Raw genomic sequence first — 19895 nt, forward strand, 5'->3', positions numbered from 1 at the left:
GATCTGATTATGAATACCGGCCTTACGTATCGCGGACACGGATCGGATTGAGATTGCGGATCGCGGATCGTAATCTAGCCAATCATAGACGAGCAGCTCATCTGTAATTGGCTAGATTACGAGCATTTATTAAGCTGGCCACACACACTTTCCGTAGAACGTAACAGTAGGATTTCGACCAATCGCGTTGCTCGATTCGAAAACGTACGGCCATACGTTCCCGAATCGAGTAACACGATTGGTCGAAATCCTACTGTTAGGGTTGGTTTATAATAGCCGTAACCGTTGATTTAAGCCGTAATCTTTAAGAAATTGACCAATCACAGTCGATTATTCTTCTCACATTCGTCTGTGATTAGTCAATTTTTTAAAGATTACGGCTTAAATCAACGGTTACGGCTATTATAAACCAACCCTTACTGTTACGAAAAAGTGTGTGTCCGGGGCCTTATAGACGAGCAGCTCATCTGTGATTGGCTGACATCCGATCCGCGATCCGTAATCCCAATCCGATCCGTGTCCGCGATCCGCGATACGTAGTGTGACACGGGCTTAATGAGAAGGGTGCACGAGGGTGACAGCGGAACCGCGGCATTCGTAATAAATTGATAATTTCTGATTGGCGGCCATGTACATGCGTCCACATGAGAACGATATCTTACGATTTACGATCATATTAGCCCAGTCAATAGAGCCCGACCGAAAAAGCCGCTGAAATGGAATTAATTCCGGGAAGCGATTTTGTTTCTTTGACTGTTTTGGAGGGTCATGGGTTGTGCCCCAGCACAATCCCCTCCACATGCTCCATCTCCGTCAACTCTGTGCTCCGGCTCCGTCTGCAGAGTGCAGTCTGGGATCACCGCGGGGAGGTGCGCAGGGCCGTGGATCGCGGACAATGCGGACATCGCGGTTCGTTTCGTCGCAGTTCGTGGAGCGCGTTCGCGGCGGGGTCCGAGACTCCGAGGTACGAGCCGGATAGACGCGCGACCGCGATGAGGATGGGATTGCCGCCGTGCGGCGACAATGAAGCGCGCTGCGAGTCGCGACCGCGGCCGACCGCGTAGCTCAGGCTACTCAGGTGCGATCGTAGAGCCCGAAACGGAGTTGGCCGGCGCGAACGCGGCACCGAGACGTCACCGCCTCGTTCTCTGACGATCGCAGGACGAACGACGAACGTCGGTCCTCCCCGAAGGGAAAGAGAAAGAGAGAGAGAGAGAGAGAGAGAGAGAGAGAGAGAGAGAGTGTGTGTGTGTGTGTAAGAGAAAGAGAGGGAGGCAGAGGGAGGGAGAGAACGGAGACGCGAGGACTGCGAGGAGGTCCCCGTCGCGCGAGAGCCGTTGCTTTTTTTTGGTCGAGGGTCGAGCGTCGCCGACATGAGCCAGACGAGCCGCGGGCGAGCGAGTCGCGTCACCAGTCGCGCGAACGGCTGCCGCCCCGTCAGCTGATCGTTCATCGCACAACGAAATATGAGGTAGCGAGCGTTACCTCTACACCTATCTCTACCTATCTACCTGTCTACCTACCTTATACCTATACCTAAACGTCAAGCCAGAGGACGTCGTGCTTGCTGCCGCGCGCATCGCGGTTCCGATTCACGCCCGGCCCGCGGTCCCCCCCGCTCTTCTCCCGCGTACGAACTGTGAGACCAGTGAGACTAACAACGTGACCGCGCGCGCGAAGTGCGGGAAGCGGGAAGCACACTGGCAACCGGTTAGAGTTTACATGGGAACATGGGGAACAAGAATAGCTGTTGCGTCTACTCCAGTCCGCAGGTCGGACGCAAGGAAGGCGGGGCGAAGATACGGCCCGAGTGCAACTCGCGCCTGGGCCCGGGCCTGGAGGAGCACCTGCCGGAGGGTGGGATTAGCGTAAATAATTTGCAACATATCAGTGAACGCGAGCCGGAGGACTGGGACTCCGATCCGTCGTTGCACCCGTGCGCGGGAACTATCTTCATGGAGCGTTCCAAGAAGTCTATCGAGAGTGAGTAATACCCAGGGAATGGGCGCAGCGGGCTAGTCTTTAATAAACGGGCATGTATTTGATCGCTTCCCGGTCTCTTCTTTTTCCAGATGGCATGGTGAGGAAGAAGAGTCAACATCAAATAGCGGACACAAGGCCTTTGAAGAAGAGTAGCAGCTGCAGTACAATATATTTAGACGACAGCACGGTTTCACAACCTAACTTGAAAAATACCGTCAAATGCGTTGCCTTAGCCGTTTATTACCATATTAAGAATAGAACGTCGCAGCGACAGATCGATATATTTGATGAGAAACTGCATCCATTAACGGTACTGACGTCAAAGAGATACGACGTTGTGCATTAGCTGCCTCCATAAACCACTCATCTATTTCTGTATTTTCGTATCTCTTCTCTATATGCTCATTTAATACCAATCGAATTGATTGCTATAGATCAGACAAATCTTAAGATTTTTTCTTACACAATACTTACATCATACTTGAACGGTAAATCTGTCTTTCAGAGGGACGGTGTTTCAGAGGATTATGACAAGCATAATCCGGAGCATAAGCAAATATATAAATTTATAAGGACTCTGTTTAATGCCGCTCAGCTCACTGCTGAATGTGCCATCATAACGTTGGTTTATCTCGAACGCCTACTTACTTATGCGGAGATAGACATAACACCGGCTAACTGGAAACGTATAGTGCTGGGAGCTATTTTATTGGCGTCCAAAGTTTGGGATGATCAGGCGGTGTGGAACGTGGATTACTGTCAAATCCTGAAAGACATCACCGTGGAGGATATGTAAGTTTTTTTTTCTTTTTTTTCCAATTACATTTTAGATTATTGCGCTTGCTCGTTTTATGAAACTAAAACAAACTGAAGCCCTGAAAGATACGAGTGGAAGTTTGAGATGCTGCTATTAACCATATCAATCGAATAAATTTATAACTTCTAACTAGGAACGAATTAGAGAGGCAATTTCTGGAGATGCTGCAATTCAACATAAATGTTCCTTCGAGTGTATATGCCAAATATTACTTCGATCTTCGTACACTTGCGGAAGCGAACGAATTAACATTCCTTAGCGAGCCACTTAGCAAGGAGAAGGCGCAGAAGCTAGAAGCTATGTCCAGAGTTTACGAAGATAAGGTCACAGCCGAGGCTCTACGTACCGGTATTAAAAAGTGGTCCAGCTTAGACAATGTATGCATAGGCGGACCTAGACGTAGCATTGCTATTTTATCTTAAACATATGCACGGATGTAAAAACGGATCTAAACGCAGATTCGCAAACGTTACTGCTCAGATTTTAAATGAAGGTACGTGAAACTTTGTAAAGACATTGTTACCGATCAATTTTAATGATTTTTGAAAGAGATTGTTTGGATTATACCAAACATTTGTGTTACATCTTTGTTTAATTATTGTGGAATATTTGATGTATTATATACATCTCTTGGCAAACTGTTTTTATATATTGTCTAAACTAGATGTAAAAATATCGCATATATACCGTAATGTACGATTAAGTTGTATCATATTTCCGTCGCAAGTATGGTTTGCAATAACTATCTTAAATCTAACAATTATATATGTACTCTAAAAAATGTAGACGTTTCTCAATTTATTATAATTTCCAACCTTAAATCTAACCGTTATATGTGTACTTTAAAAAATTTAGACGTTTCTCAATTTATTATAATTTTCAATGCGTTATTCTTGTTGTCTTCATTAAAGAATTGTGAGGTGATCCGATAGAGAAAAATTTCAGATTGGTCTTCTTTCTAGATACAATTCCCGATTCCAAATTCTAGATTCACTTTGATTAACCGTGTTATACCGCTAATTACGGAAAACTATAAATATTAATCTTATTTGGCAATAAATGTCAATATATTTCTGTTGATTGTGCGAAGATTCTACTGTCTGGGACCTTAAAATGTGGATATAACAAAGCATACGAGAATGTGAGGCGTACTGACGAAACAAAGGGTGAGAAAGAAAATGTTTTAGTCGTAGCATTATCTGTACTGTCCTTATGGGAGAAAATAACTTGTGATATATATTAGTCAACTGTTCATTATCCAAAGCATTTTATATATTGACTGAATTTAATAAGAATCAAACTTACGGCTGATTTACTAATAACATTCTGAAAAGCGAAAATGTATACAGCACGCTTCAAATAAAAGATCATTGATATTTGTTAATAAACGCTACGTAATTTATCAAGATAATCCAATTAGAAATTTGTAAGCCAAAGTTGTAATACATGTCATTTGATATGTCCAAATTATTTTTTAAGTATATTAATATATTTCTTTGATTTGCCTAACTCTTCTCACTGTCGTGTACATCAAAAGTTTATTATATGAGAGAGAAATTATCATGGATTTAGAAAATGAATTATATACGTTTTTTTAATATATAATATTCCTATGTACTTTCTTTTGATATATTTCTGTAAGTACACATGTTTATTTGTTTTAATTATTTTGATTTAGAATTATTGCTATTATTATTAGAGTTTCCTTTAATGACAAATGTACAGCATAACAATTTATTTAAAAAAGTTTGCGACACTTAATTCGATATATCGGATTTGATAAATGATTTATGTATACTGAATAATGGTACATAGCGAGAACACCATTTACAATAAGTATATTATAACGTAAATATTAGCAAATCAGCCTTTGTAGCTTATTAAGAATGAAGGGCACGATTAAATTAGTCTGAATATATGCTTTTATATAGCGCCACTTCCATGGATTTATAACTTTAGATAATGCGCGCGATAAGGATAAGCCATGATATCAGGGTTGCATCTTTTTTCTCTTATAAGATTACTCAGTCTTGCAAGGTTATTCACATTATTAATGATGGAACTTTACTTATAATTAATTTATTTTATCAGGATTATTTTGAAGTTAACACAATGTCAAGTCCACATTTGTTTGTTCTTTTCATTATGTAATACGTATTACTTTTAGATGCTTTACAGAGGTGTGTCGATTCATCAGCCTTTAATATAATAGGAAATTATGAAGTGATCACATTTTTACGGCCATAAAATTTCTATAAATACTACTATAAAATATTTAAATCGGACAGCTATGTAAAGTATATGCTTTTCGTATAGCATGCAATTAAATCTTCCAAAGATCATCGAGGAATACGCTCACTAAAAAAAAAATAAAAATAAAATAAAAAAAAAAGAACTTAGAGGTTGTATCATATTCACATTTTACTGTATAACAAGGTCAAATTGAAATACCATTAATATAACGTGTACCATATATAATACTAATTGACTTATATATGATATAATTTAATATTTTCTACCTACCAATTAGAACTTAAAAATATAAGATAGTCTTATTGTATGACTGGTTGTACGTCTATAAGAATTAAAGAGTGTAATCTGAAGTTCCATTGGATTTTCAGAATGTCCGTTACGGAGGAAGAGTAATTCCGATTTATTATTATTTTTATATTTTATTACACGAAAGTCGGAGTATTGTAACGGTCAAATTTATAATATAGAGCGGCTGCAAAGCCCGATGTATGCGTGAGGAAACGAAACGAACTACGTACGTTCTCAGCTTTTAATGCGTTTGTATAGTATATACCGGATGATAAGAGCATGATGTAACGTATTTGCAATTTCTGTCCATATTGCAATTTTTCATTTCGCCTGTCCGATAAATAAAAATATATTTTTACTGCATTACTATATCATATATAGGTAACTACATACATACGTGCTATGTATGCTGCGGAAGTGTTTATACAACTTTACAGAAGCAATTAATACACCGTGCGATGCCAAAATGTTGTTAAAATTATATTGTATAGACTATTGCACACACACACAGGAAGAATGTGTACTGCACTGCGATTTCCGGTTCGTTTTTATCTCTGTTCTAATTTTCTGATAAAAACTAGATCTTTATAGATTTTCACGCGCATGACTATTTTTATAAATAGATATTCATTATAAAGACAATCTTCGAGTCTTATTGCGTCCTGTAAATAAATTGCCGAATTCGTGTAAGATTCGTAAACGTGTGTATCATAAATCGTACCACTTTGTTATTAGTTACCCGAGCACTAAAAAAAAACCGCTTGAAGGTGATATTTCATAGGGTCGCCTTTAAGTCTTCCATCCTCTAGCGTCTGTATAGAGTCCTACAATACTTCAACTCCATGTAATAAGTATTATGTTTAACATATTATGAGACCGATGCTTTTACGATACGAATTTGTGATAAATAGATATACCAATACATTATAATATCGTTTTGTACATATATATATAGATATATAAATATCAGCATCAAACACGCCTGTATCTATTTTCATTGTAAATTTTATTGTCCGATTACAAAGGCAGATATTATAAGGCTATGAAATTTATACTCTGTCACATCTTTCACGTTTACTAAAAAAAAAAAAGGAAAGAACAGAACTAGGAGTCTCTCTTATCCCTACATTTTGCCCGACATTAAAAGAATGGATGCTTCCGCTTAAACACATAACGCTTTCATATTCATATGATTATCGCGTACGAAGTAGCGATATTCCTTGGGAATGTAAAGCACAAGTCGCTCGCGTTTTCAGCACTCCTTTTTAACACTACATCTTATCCGAAGAATCGCGATTGGAAGCATAGAAAGCGGTATGTGCGCGCGTACGTATGACAGTAAGATGTATAAAACGTGTGCTTCTTTTTTCGTAAAGAAATTATTATTGATAACGATTATACACAGAAATACAATTACGTGTTATTCGACTATGTATACAATGGTTGTATCGAAACGATGATTGTATACACAAGCGAAGTCATTCTCATCTTTCCGAAAAGCGCCAAATTTCTAAAAAAAAAAAAGGAACGCAACTTTTTACAAAAATAAATTGTGCCTGAAATAATTTACTTAACCGACATGTATATTTGCATTTGTATATTTATATCCTATGCCAAAACTTTTAATACATATATATAATAATATATATAATGTATAGATGTCTAAAATGAATACACATGGAATTTTAATAAACATTTCATCTCGTAATACAAAAAGGTAAAACGAACAAAAAAACATCATCTCAAAAGATCACATTGTAAATATCTCTTTCCAGTTAATGTAAGTATCAATAGATAAAAATCCATCAGATAAAAGTATTGCAAAGAGATGGCACGACAAATTGCTCTATTCCTTATGATTAAGATAATCAAAGTGGGAAGAAGTACGTTCTGAATGATTTATTTGATGGCATTTAACGTTCATCCGATCGGTAAATACATATTAATATTATATAACGACCCAGTTCCCCACACTTTCATATTATAAGATATAACAGAAGCATCCCTAAAAAGGACAGTATCGTACTACAAATACAGTCTAACAGAAACGATGCAAAGAGCGCTTTTTTAAATTATAGGAATATAAAAACCACATAAACTATACAATAATAACTAATTGATCGAACATATATTATTTTATATTTATACATTATGTGTTTCTTATGTCTCTTTGCAGAACATAAGGAAATTATAGCACAATATGGAAAAGAATAAAATACAAATTTTAGTCCGTAGCAGTCTCGTGCTATTTATCACTGTGATACAATTAGCCGAGATTGACAAGCGATTGCGATAAAAACCTATTACCGCACATCGCACATTAGCATATCCCTCCTTGCAATCTATCGAAAAGAAATTTGTTTGGGGGCGAACCACGATACTGTGTTACATCTTACGTGTATGACACATTCATTGCAAGCTTTATAATACGAAGAGAACGTTTACTTTCATCTCCGTCTACTACAAGCGTAGAATCACTGCAGGATATTTAATTGTCCAGTATTTGTCGCGTAAACCATCCCTTGACCCGGCTGCGGCGCCCATCTGATGCAATTTAGACTAAGATAATTCGAAACCTCCCGGTTACTTTGCAACAATTCCCGGATAAGCACCATGCTCTCCCTGTGACGTTTGATGTCCATGTCCAGCTCGTTTCTCATCCGAATGTCGCGGATCCGCCAGTCGCGAATATGTCTATAACTGTTGGCTGTAACATTATTTCGTCTAGGTATACTATTCGTAGAAACGTTATCATCGAGCATCTCATCGGAGGAATCGTATGTCAATTCCATGGTCGGATCTGTCGACGAAACATTCTTTTCGTCGTCGGGCTGCTTCTCCTGCAGCTTGTAAATCAGAGCCATCGGGAATGGTCTGGCAGGTACGTGAATCCTGCGTGCCAAACCTACCAAGAGATGTTGTTGCGTAGGTGATATCGAAACAGACACTACCGTTTGATCGATATTGGTCGAATAAATCTTTTCTCCCAGCGTTTCCCATTGCAGGCTGTAAATACCTAAACCGAAAAAGTAAATCGTATAGCTTTCGTCTTTCGACAATTTAAAACAATCGAGTTTTTACTTCATTCTATTTCTTTCAATTTCTATGCCTTTGTCAAGTAATGAAAAAATTGCATAGCAATGCACAAAGAAGAGAGTAAGTTCACATTATTTGTATATTGTTTTCCTACCCCTTGTGGAAGAAAAGTTATCGTTTAAAAATATTCCCTGCAAGATTATATTGGCGTGAAAGAGATGCGATACAAAAATAAGAAATTATCCCTTCAAAATAAAAAAAGGTGCTGAGAACACGCGCCCTGAGAAAGAATCGTTAATATATTTTGATATATATATATATATATATATATATATATATATATATATATATATTTCATGAATAATGGAAATCAACATGCATTCCTCGTTTACCTAATGTAGTCGTCACATTGATACGACCAGACTGCAAAAGTGTCGCCAGCAATTTTCCATCTGTAGATATGTCAATACTGGCATCGTTATGAATCTTACATTCAGGCACCACGACGTTTTTCTCAGCTGAAAAATCGTATCGGGATATATAAGCATACGCAGAAAAAGAATATGTTTATGGTTAATAATTTGTATTTGACATTTTATACTAACAGTCCGTAATGTCAGGTATGTCACCATTGAAGAAATCCCATGCTTGAACGCGATAACTCTGAATTTCCAACGCTGGATTGAATGGTATACCCACAGGTATATGATGTTCTGAAAAATTATCTGATTTTTACATCTTCACATGTATTGTATATGCATGTACACACATTCGAAAATAAATTTTGTATTTAAATCCTATATAGAAAATGATCGATTATTGGTGGCAATTTTATACAAAAAACTACGTGGAAAAAAAGATGGTAAATCTTTTTGAGGTTTTGTTCTTGAGAAAATCGCAATTGTTAATAACGTATCTTATTATTTTAAAACTTGCATAATTTTCACTAACATAAATTATTCAACGTTATTGAAGTACAATTTGAAAAATTCGACATTTCAAGAACAATAGGAAGTATTTAAAGTTATCGAACAAATATCATTCATCTTATTTATACAGTAAAATAATAAATTTATATTATTTCTTTTTAAGCTAAATATTATATTTTTGTTCGTACTTGAATAACTGCTGTTGAAATAAATTCATCAATTTTGAGAATCAGTACCTCTCGATTGTACCACCAGTAGAAGACCATTCTGTATGTCGTAATATGTGTATTAACAGTATGTATTTAAAATTTTGAAAAAATGTGGTACCAAAGTCCCAATAATAATCGTTTTCGTCATTTCCTGGATCCTGTCCTCCTCCTCCTCCTCCGCCTCCTCCTCCTCCTCTTCCTCCTCCTCCTCCTCCTCCTCCTCCTCCTCCTCCTCCTCCTCCTGTTCCACCACTTCCACTTCCTCCTCCTCCCCCTGCTGCTCCTGCTCCTCCTGTTCCTGGTCCTGCTCCTCCTCCTCCACTTCCTCCATCATCACCACCGCCACTATTACTGGGATTGGCACCCCCTCCAATCCGTGATCCTGTATTAGTCACGAATTCAGTATAACGGGGTATCCAGGTGGGCCCAACCCGATTGCGCCACAATGTCAGGAATGTTGGAGTAAACACCTAATACAAAAATTAATAATGATCAGAAAAGATTTAGCCTTCAAATAAGCAACAATCGAACCTATTATTTATCAATTTAAAGATCAGAGAAACAAAAAGTGATTCATAAATAGATGTCAAAAATTATTTGTAAACTATAAATTTTTGCAAGGATTAAGTACAAAATAAGTGCTCTAAATAAAATCATAAGAATAATTGAAAATTCACGGAATGATTCACCATGATTAGTCGTCAGATGATAATCGACTGTCAGTTTTATAAAACGCAATGTCTCAAAATTTATACTATACCGAGGTTCTAGTATTGTTCGATTGTCCAGCCCAACTTGGTCCAGGCTGATCTGTGGACTCGTTTGTCCGATCGTTGTTCCTGTTAGTGGCGTTGTAAAGGAAATTATTGATCAAGAACGGCGGAGGCGTATGTGGTGGAGTTGGCGGCGTGTTCTGCCTTCTTCGCGGATTACCGGAAAGATTGTCCAAGTCATTAACGGGCACGTTGTTCACCTGTAGCTCAGGAACGTTAAATTCTCGTCGGAGAGACGCGCCCTCCCTATTGTGGGGGAATCTGCGATTGTTATTCGGATCGGAGTTGCCGTATCTGTGCAAAGGACGCTCGAGCAATGACGAACACGCGCCCCGCGCATATTGGCGAGCCCAACGAGTTCTCTGATGCGACGGTCTGCCGCTTTGTTCATCTCCCGATGAAGTGTAAGAAATGTAGTTCCTCCAGCTCTCGCTGGCACGCGTACTGGAGTCAATCTCTTGCGGACCCCTCGATTCGTTGATGCGTCTCACCGCCGGCTCGGATACCGTAGCATTTCTGTAATTCCGCCTATAGCTCTCATTCGAGTTCCGCGACTCGTTTGCAGCGTCTATTGTACGATTCTCAACTCCCGCCCTGACATCGGCACGTTCGTCGTTGTCGATCGAACTGCTATTTTGGATTCTCTCTACAATACTCTGCACCTCTGCCGACAGGGCGTTTTCAGAAGTTGACTGGCGATTATCTTCGTTTTGTGCATTATCGTCGTAATTATTATCGTCACCGTTATCGCTAGGTCTAGCTGTCGCTGGATTGTTGGTTTGATTTTCGGATGCATTATTACCGTTTTGAGTTCCCTGTCGATGACGAAACAGCCGCCTTAATTGTTGCGCCATAAGGCGATAACGTCTATTCCCGTGTACTGAAAGGAGCTCTTCCGCATTTGGCATCTCATCACGATTCCTCGGAAATCTCTCTCTGTCGGCGCTTCGTCTTGGCGCGTTATCGCTCGCGCGATGCAAACTTTCCGTTTGCAGACTATTGTCAACGCTGTTATTACCGCGCGTGTCGCTTCTGTTTTGGTTGTTAACTGATAAATCAGAAGTGAAAGGTCCGTATTGACTAGATTCCAGCTCTCTTCTTGTTATTACCAGCTGTGCTAACAATAAGTCTGTTAGCTCCAGTGCCAGATGTAACAATACGTACAATTCTGAAAAGAAAGAAATACATAAATCGATATAAATTAACAATCAAGAGATACACAATTTAGAGGATGTGGAAAACATGTGGGATTACTTTATACAAACATTCATATTTTCAATAAAATCACAAATATGTCAATTTCAGATACTGTTTCCCTTTTTAAAATTGACAAGTAATATTAACTTCTCAATATTCAGATTACTTTTGAAGACGATATTGCATGTAAAAAAATTTATCTCACGTCTCGGGGTTACTTTTTCATGTAGAATCATTACTTTTCCACAATTATATTACATTTCAATAATTTATAATCTTATATAATACACGATAAACTTACTGTACATCTGTTCATAGAGAACATTGCTTTGAGAACCGTTTCCTGATCTCGTTACTTCGAAGAATTGTATCAGAGATCGCACCATCAAGCCGAGGACTTGTCTGAAATAATATTAATTGGTCCGAATATATTACTAATTATTCGCATAACAAAAATTCTTCGAAATAATGTATACTTGCTCAATATCTTAATTTCTTTATAATATTTTAATGTTAATATGTTATATTATAGAATGTGTTGTCCTGCCTACCTAGCTCTTAATCTTGTAGCTTCGCGAATCTCTTCCATTTCCCGATTATCATTCTCTCTATTAGTTTCCGATTGGCGATTATTACCATTCAACCTTCTATTGCTGTTCCGAGCTAAGGCCCTCTGCTGTCGGACTAGCAATTCCAGTCGTAGGATCATTTTTTGTAGATACTCAGATGTATTCGAACCTCGCGTTCTATCCCGGATATCTATATCTACATCTAAATTGTCGTTATTACTGCTGTCATTATTTTGGGATGCATTTCTGCGTAAATGCCACGGTCTTCTGACATGTTCGCAATGACGAAATGGATTATTGGGAGCCTGAGACCTAGAGCTTTGTCTACCACGAAGCGATTTCAGCGACCATTTTAAACGTCTGAAAATTGAAATATATATTAAACGGAATTACAATCTATTTAGAAAAACACTTACAATGTATTTAATATATTATATTTTTTTTCATCTAATAATTTGTGTAAAAAGATTTTTTCACATAAAAGTTACTTTACTTTTTTAAGTAATAATCTAACTATAAATCCAAAATCACTTGTTTTCGAATCTTTACTAGTTAAATGCATACTTGTTTAATTAACACTTTTAAAACAAAACGCACTGTCTCTATAGAATATATGCACATAAATACCGGAGATATATCTTTTGTCTGGTATATCTCATAGGTTCAGATGATGATGTAGAAGGTGAAATCCTGGCCCTTTGATTCGTTGGATTTCGCTTAAAAGGAGAACTGATTTTACTATCGCCGTTCCTGCTGTTGCTACTGGTCGCGTCGCTGGTCGCGGGATAATTAATATTCGTATCCGATGCCTGGGTCGATCTGCTGGGACCGGCACGATCGAGACCGCTGACGAAACTCGAGATGCTGGGTAACGGTTCCGACTCGGTCGTTATCGCAGTGACCGCCGGTAAATTCGAATTAGCCCCGATATTTGACACGACGCTGGACATACTGGGCAACTGCACGTCACCGTCGGTCGTCAAACTGGAATACGTGTGGTCGTTCATCGCCCGCGCGTCGGTGACGCGAGAATCACAGTTTTGGCAGCGCGAGGTCAGCCGCGCGTACAAGCCGTCCAGCATCTCGTTCAATTTGAGACACTGCATCCGCCGTAATTCAGCGTCGCTCGGCAGCAGATTCGAAAGACTTATATTGCTCTCCTCGACGTTACGGGTGCTGGACGTTGGCTCGTCCGCGTGAGTCCTCTCGAGGCCGGTAACTCCGCTCGATGTCGACGGCTGATTCTGATCGTATGATCTCGCGTCAGTACGATCGCCCTCGTTACTTTCCCTCTGATAGTTCTCCAAAAGCGCTTTCTTAAAATTCCTCGCCGATTCATTCGATGAATTTGTAGCCGACGTTGACGGACCAGGATTACCAGCCGCATTGTCTCTTTGCGTCTCTGCCTGATCGCCGTTCTGTCTCTCTACACGGACCGTCACATGCAATGATCGTATTTGTCGTTGTAGATCCTCCCACATTTTGCGCACTTGACACAGCTGGACTATTTCTAAGCGTGCTCTGTTAAGAAATTGAGAAAATTGTTATTTTTTTATTGACACAGGAACCAAAAAAAGCAATAAAAAATATTGTAATTCATTTTCTAATGTTGCTTTAACAGTATAGTATAGTATATACTTAAAAAATATATATATAAATCTACACAATCTACGTAATCACGTGTTTATTTATTTTATTTCCATTTTAAATGCTAAACAAAAAACTTTCGAAAAAAGTTATTGCGTTCAAATAAATTCCCGAAAAGTTACAATTCTTGCAGTTTACACAATATCGATTAATATTGAATATTTTAATCAATATTGTATCAAATCTATGCAAAATTTAGTCAAAAAACATTTCATCTCTAAATTATTACATTAATTGTAATAAATTCATAATACATATACATACATTAATCATAAAAAATCTTATAAATTTACATTTTTTAAATATAATTCGAGTTGTGTGTATAATAGTAGCCATGTAAAATCCTGTCGTATCGTCAACTTACCGACACAAGCGATGCATGTTGTCGATATGACGACTGAGCAACTGAATCCCTTGTCGAACTCCCAGTGAACTCTCTCTTGGATCTATATTGTCAGCACCGAGCATTATCGGATCTATAATGTAATCGATATCCGGGTCATCTGTGTTTCGTTGCTCCTGATTCTGTTGTTGTTGTTGTTGTTGCCTGTCGCTCGTTGTCGATCTGCCCTCGCGGTTAGTTACATTAGCGATTCTCGTTGCAACGGGATCGTTAACCGTTCTCGACAATTCCGCAAATCCCGCTAATGTCGCACGCGTTGTGCCCGAATCAGACGTCTGCGATTGAAGGGGAGTACTATCGGAGTTGCTGGTATTGGGTGTTTGATTTTGTTCTACCCTTTGGGATTGATTTTCTCGTAAACTTCTAAACGGGAACAACGGTGGTTGCTCGTAACGAGTAGGATTCGCAGACACAGGTGATAACTGATTCCTTTGCTCTCTGTTATCGTTAATATTTTGTTCTGCGTCTTCCGAAAGGGGCCTCGGTAGAGTTTGTTCGTTCGGTGAGTCGTTGGTATACTCCGAGTTTCTGCTAGAAGTATCCAATTGTATCCATCGACTAGTCCACCGACGAGAGTTCGAGTTGGTGTTGGAGTTCGTATCATCCAAATTTGAATCTGAATTACTGTTTTCCTCGAGCAGCCAATATCCATTCTCCGAGTCGTCTAATAATACTTGTTGGGTAGTATTATTGTTTTCCGTCCGGTCCGCATGCAAATTTCGAAGAATTTGCAGAACATCTATCACTCTCCTGAGTAAAGGTGAATTTCTAAATGTTAAAAATTTCAAATATATGACATCTTCAAAAAGTGTACATAAAATGTATGATGAAAAAAAATCTCAACAAAATATATTAAAACGTAAAACTTAAAAATAAAAAAGATTCAATGAAGTATACTCACCCTTGCCTGCGACTGAGTTCTTGAGATCTTATTTCTTGCATATTTCGCGTAATCCTTGATGCTCTATTATCTTGGTTGTTATCTTCGTTTAATTCGTTATTTAAACTGTCAAGTAAATTGTTCCTATCTGTTTCGTCTAATCTGGGAGAACTAGTTGTCGCTTCTTGATTTTGCGAGCTGCTCGCTCGTTGGGCGACGGGCTTGGGGACATTTGGTTGAAACGCTGAGTGAGTTGAAACTGTAAAGTTAGATGTGCCATTACGGGATGTCGATGCTCGCGAATAACCTTCATCACTCGAAGATGAGGTGTCTTCTAGAATAACAGAATATATATTTTAAGTCAACAATAGTAATCTTATTTTTCTATTTTATATACTTGCAGTTCTGTGTTCAAGTAGAAATATTACCAATATATGATAACGGCATTGGTATGGAAAACTCAATAGGCCCCAATTTACGCTTTCGCCGCCTCGGCGGTTCGTCCTCCGTGTTCGAGGCATCAAATCGTCTTCTCGTTGCCCTTCCAGCACTTCTTGACGAAGTACCAGCGTTTTCACTATTATTGGCATTGGCATCGGACCACATCGTGCCACGCTCTTCGTTCTCACCGGCGTAACTTGTGCTAGGAAACACATTGGATTCCAAATCGCGCAGTCTCGAAGACAACATTGATGATGCGGAACTAGTGCTGGGAACTTGTCCGTCATTCGGAGTAAGAGCTCTCCATTCGGCCTCGGTTAAATTCACCTGCGAAGGGTCGGTCGCGATATGCCGATTTCGCGGCAGAATACCATACATGGTGAATTCATCTCGCAACCGCTCGATCCTAGAACTCGTGTTAGTAAATTGCGCCTCCATATTGTTAAGCGCTTCGATCTCGTCGTTCAGAGCGTTTCGAAGCAGCTGAAGGCGAGAGTTACGGTTGTTAGAATGCTCGAATAAAGTCGCGGTCTGCCGCTGTAGCCTTTCCCGCAATTTCTGCAATCGCACCAAGCAAGAGCTATTATTCTCGGCGGCGGCGTTCAGAGCCTCCCTCAAATTCTGAAGAGTAGTCCCAATCTCCTCTTGCTCGGAACGTTCCATCAATAATCGCTGACATCGTTGCAACCTTTCCAGATTCGTGTTATTCGCTTGCGCGCTAGAATTCAATTCGTTCCTTAATCTTCGTATAGATGATTCAGTCGCTGCCGATTCGTTTCTATTACTAGACTCCTCAAGATTAGAGGATAACGCTTCCGGCATATCCATGGGATCAGTGCCACGGTCAATCTTCAAAGAAAATCGACATATTCTTTACACACATTTGATGAAAAGGAAAAAATTCTAGTGAGATTGCAACATATATAGCTCACCGTATCTCTATTTCTGGAAACGTCGAAGTAACGTCTTACAAGCGTCACATATTGATCGACGAGATCTCTGTAACATAGATTTATTCTTCTTTCCGGATCTTGAGAGTTACTCCCGCGCAACCTTTCGTCCACGCCAAACCACACGTTGTTCAATCGTTCGTTAAACTCGTCCCTGGGACGAGAGTCGTTTATCGCGCTAGGTTCTCGATCGCGCCTCCTCACGGAGCTCGGTAAATCATCGTCGTTGCTGTCGTCCGCCGATCTGTTCTCGGCATTGTCCGTGTTCGCTGGATTGCCGGTCGGACGAAGTGGATTTCTCGTAATGCTTGGAGAAGATGTAGCCTCCCTAGTTTGATTCAGTTCTACATCGTAAGACATAAAACTATTACGATGAATCTCGATTGTTACAGATGGAGTTGCATTAGTTCACAGTATCCGTAATTGACACGATAGTATAATGTACCTTCGGACAGATTTCGTCGCCGATGAAACCGCGTTTCCTCTTGCCGCACGCTGTTTCTAAACTGTTGGTGATAATTGGCAAATCGTGAGAAGCTGGACATTTCATGGCCTCTGCGCATGAACAGATACGCACTGAAAAAATTTATATTCAAATTTCGCAAATTTCCCGATGAATTTCGATGATTTTGCATTGTATAATTTAAATACCGAGAAGGTCTGTCTGCAGTATGACTGTCCGCCGATCCTCTTCCGTAAAAAGAGCCATGGTTCCACAAGTGAAAAGGCGAAAGTTCGATATCTGGGAAATTTTCTCGTGGCTGATACCTAAAGTTCCTAATTTTTTCAAAATTAGTTAAAATACAAAGTTATTTGGAATGACGCACATATAACAAAGGAATAAGTAAAAGATACAGATTTGTCGATAAAAAGAAATACAATTCAACACTGAGATATTAAATTTTACCTATTTGTTTGTAAAAATAATTATAAATAGAAAATAAGATTATTAATAGATTTATAATAAATATTTCATTGTTTTTGTATTCCAAAATTCAAACTTTTTATTTAAAATTGTGAAAAATATCCAGATGTTATGACAAACAGATCCATATCTAAAATTTATTTATACGCGCAATATTCACGTCATAGTGTTTTTACTTACATCAAACTAGTTCTAAGTAATTGTCCCACGGGAGCCCGATCCCACTGTGATTGTACTTGCGGCGTATTTGCGATGCCTGTGATTAGTTTTCTTCCTAAACTGTCAAAAGCTACATATCTGTAATTTTTACAACGTAAGATATAGTTTCTCGTTACATTTTTCTCCGTATATCATAGTCTATGATGCAATTTCTTTTAAAATTACCTCACTTTTTCTTTGTCAGTCTTTGTAGCAGTTACAGCAAACGGTTGAGACTTACTCCAGTCCCAGAAGTGAATTTCATTATATGTGGCTATAACTAACAATCTTTCAAAGGGATGAAACGCGAGTGAAGCGATAACGGTATGGCTGTCAGCATTCCAAATTTCGCTACCACCCTACACGGACAAATTTGCGTCGTGAGTCATTAAACGCATTGCCGTTTCATGCCGAAGTAAATTATATATAATTCCAAAAATTATACTCACACTTAAATCCCACACGCGAACTTGACCTCCTAAGCAACCGGACGCTAAAATCTGACTGGAGGACGGGTGAAAAGCTATGCACCAGGGAGTACGTGGGTGTCCGGACAAAGTTCTAATATTCTTTCCCGTTGTAATTTCCGTGATATAAACATTGTGATTCCCATGTGTAGATGCTACCATGGTCCTGAAATTATTCCATAAATCTGTAATTTCCTCTAATGTTCTCCATTGCATTATTATAAATAAAAGTAGATACTGTACGCATGTTACTTCGTTCTTAAACTTATTAGCATTACTTTCTAGTAATCACACAACGAAATATATTATTATATTTTGCCCATTGCATCTTACCCATCAGGACTGAAAACCATTAGGAAAGTGGCTCTAGGAACACCAGGTAATTCACATTTCTGCAAATAAACAGACAACACTTAGTATGTTACTTTGCTGTAACATATGTAGCGATAAATATGTGTCATTATTAACTCAGCCATTAGAAACTGATGAAGTTGGAGAACAAAATTCGTTGTAGAAGGCCATTTTATCAGGCATTTATCGTTGTACTGACTACATCTACTTGGGCCTTCACAAATTAGAGATACAGACACACGAAAAACACTGAAGTTACACAAGTTGTATTATACGGCTATTAGGCGATCGGATATAGAAGTATATACCAATTCCTTGTGGTCCCTCAGCACAAAGTTTGCTTCAGCTATCGGCTCCAATTCGCGCGTACTGGTCTTATGCGTCGTGCGTAACCCAAAATCTCTCAGCATCAAATTGCGCAGTATATTGTGCGACTTGCTGCGGTGGAGCAACTCCGGTCTTTTCTTGACTTTCCCCATTTAGCTGAATGTCCTTGCAACACCTCTAAATAAATTGCAAAATATATTACGGCATATAAATACAACCCTAAAAGTATTTTTTTTATTTAAGAAAATAAAAGCGTTCTTCTCTGATACACCATAAGTAACTTGTTTGACAAATTTAAATATTTCCTATTGACAAGTCTACTTTGTTTTATTATCATTATCTATCTTTCCTCATTTTTTTTCTTTGCTATATATTTTTTTATATTTAGTTATCAAGCTTTTTACAGTTTCTATGCCTCAAAATATATAAAATACATATATGTGTATATTATATATATATATATATATATATATATATATATATATATATATATAATTATATATGTACATATACATATATAATTTATATTTTTCTGTCGTAATTCTCATTCGAGAAGGTCGAGAATAAGTGCATGCAGGAATACTTTCAATTTCGACAAACATCACGGTCCTACTGCTGTCTTGCTAGAATAATCCGCATCAAAGATATATAATATATTGTTAAGGTAAGTTAAGCTCTCAGAAGCGCCCATACCGATCCGAACCGAGAATCTCGACGAAGGGCAGCGCGATTACGCGAAAGGATTAGCGGACGCGGCGTTCGTAATTCGGACAGTATTGGCGATCTCTTTCTGGCGGCGTTCGATCCACGTCGATAAGTTAATTACTGATGCGCTGGGTGGCCCGGAAATAGCAACGTCGTACGAGCCGAGACGAATTCCGAATTTGCGTCCCCTCCCTCTCCCTGAGTCCCTCTCTCGTTCCTCTCGGCCCCTTTTCGCACGGACGGACGGACGGACGGACGGACGGGGATTCCGTTTACCTGCGAGAGTTATCGTTCCGCCCGGATGACGGGCATGGAAGAGAAGGATACGCCTCACTCCGCGTACACGGCGAATGCGAATTTCCAATCGCGTATCCTATCGAAACACATCGTTGTCCTCCATTAGCTCGTTCGGACGTTTGGAGTATCGTGGACTATCGCGAGGCACTGCGGACCCTCGGGCCTCGAGCTCGTCGGTCACAATGTTTTTCGACTGATTAAATTCGTGGTGCGCATCGCTAGATGACACTAATCTTACGAGTGGCGCGGA

General features: G+C 39.1%; 2 protein-coding genes across 7 annotated transcripts; one reads left to right on the plus strand and one right to left on the minus strand.

The window, feature by feature from the left end:
• The first annotated feature begins 828 nt into the window (after nt 1-828).
• On the plus strand, nt 829-6320 carry Cycy (cyclin Y). 4 transcript variants are annotated; one of them, XR_013257183.1, is made up of 5 exons: nt 829-1983; nt 2073-2293; nt 2489-2775; nt 2934-3293; nt 3763-6320. XR_013257183.1 is itself a non-coding variant. In XM_077407782.1 (5 exons), the coding sequence occupies exons 2-5, from the start codon at nt 1731-1733 to the stop codon at nt 3220-3222; spliced, it is 1050 nt and encodes a 349-aa protein (XP_077263908.1). In that variant the 5' UTR covers nt 829-1471; nt 1549-1730; the 3' UTR covers nt 3223-6320. The 4 variants fall into 4 exon arrangements, 2 of the variants coding, with proteins under 2 accessions (XP_077263908.1, XP_077263907.1); XR_013257184.1 differs by having other exon boundaries at nt 3891-6320; XM_077407782.1 differs by having other exon boundaries at nt 829-1471; nt 1549-1983; nt 2934-6320.
• A 905-nt stretch (nt 6321-7225) lies between these two features.
• On the minus strand, nt 7226-19852 carry LOC143898350 (uncharacterized). 3 transcript variants are annotated; one of them, XM_077407751.1, is made up of 20 exons: nt 19625-19852; nt 18625-18820; nt 18299-18357; nt 17948-18131; nt 17685-17857; nt 17481-17597; nt 17027-17143; nt 16821-16951; nt 16358-16719; nt 15413-16274; nt 15006-15318; nt 14066-14872; nt 12682-13575; nt 12037-12414; nt 11787-11887; nt 10276-11456; nt 9634-9985; nt 8983-9102; nt 8770-8895; nt 7226-8357 (listed from the first exon to the last, which is right to left on the minus strand). In XM_077407751.1, the coding sequence occupies exons 2-20, from the start codon at nt 18793-18795 to the stop codon at nt 7816-7818; spliced, it is 6990 nt and encodes a 2329-aa protein (XP_077263877.1). In that variant the 5' UTR covers nt 18796-18820; nt 19625-19852; the 3' UTR covers nt 7226-7815. The 3 variants fall into 3 exon arrangements, with proteins under 3 accessions (XP_077263877.1, XP_077263878.1, XP_077263876.1); XM_077407752.1 differs by having other exon boundaries at nt 8983-9090; nt 17027-17152; XM_077407750.1 differs by having other exon boundaries at nt 17027-17152.
• Between the last annotated feature and the right edge of the window lie 43 nt (nt 19853-19895).

Source organism: Temnothorax americanus, unplaced genomic scaffold (genome assembly GCF_048541705.1).
Source record: "Temnothorax americanus isolate GAGA-0224 unplaced genomic scaffold, ASM4854170v1 Scaffold23, whole genome shotgun sequence".
Lineage (NCBI taxonomy): Eukaryota > Metazoa > Arthropoda > Insecta > Hymenoptera > Formicidae > Temnothorax > Temnothorax americanus.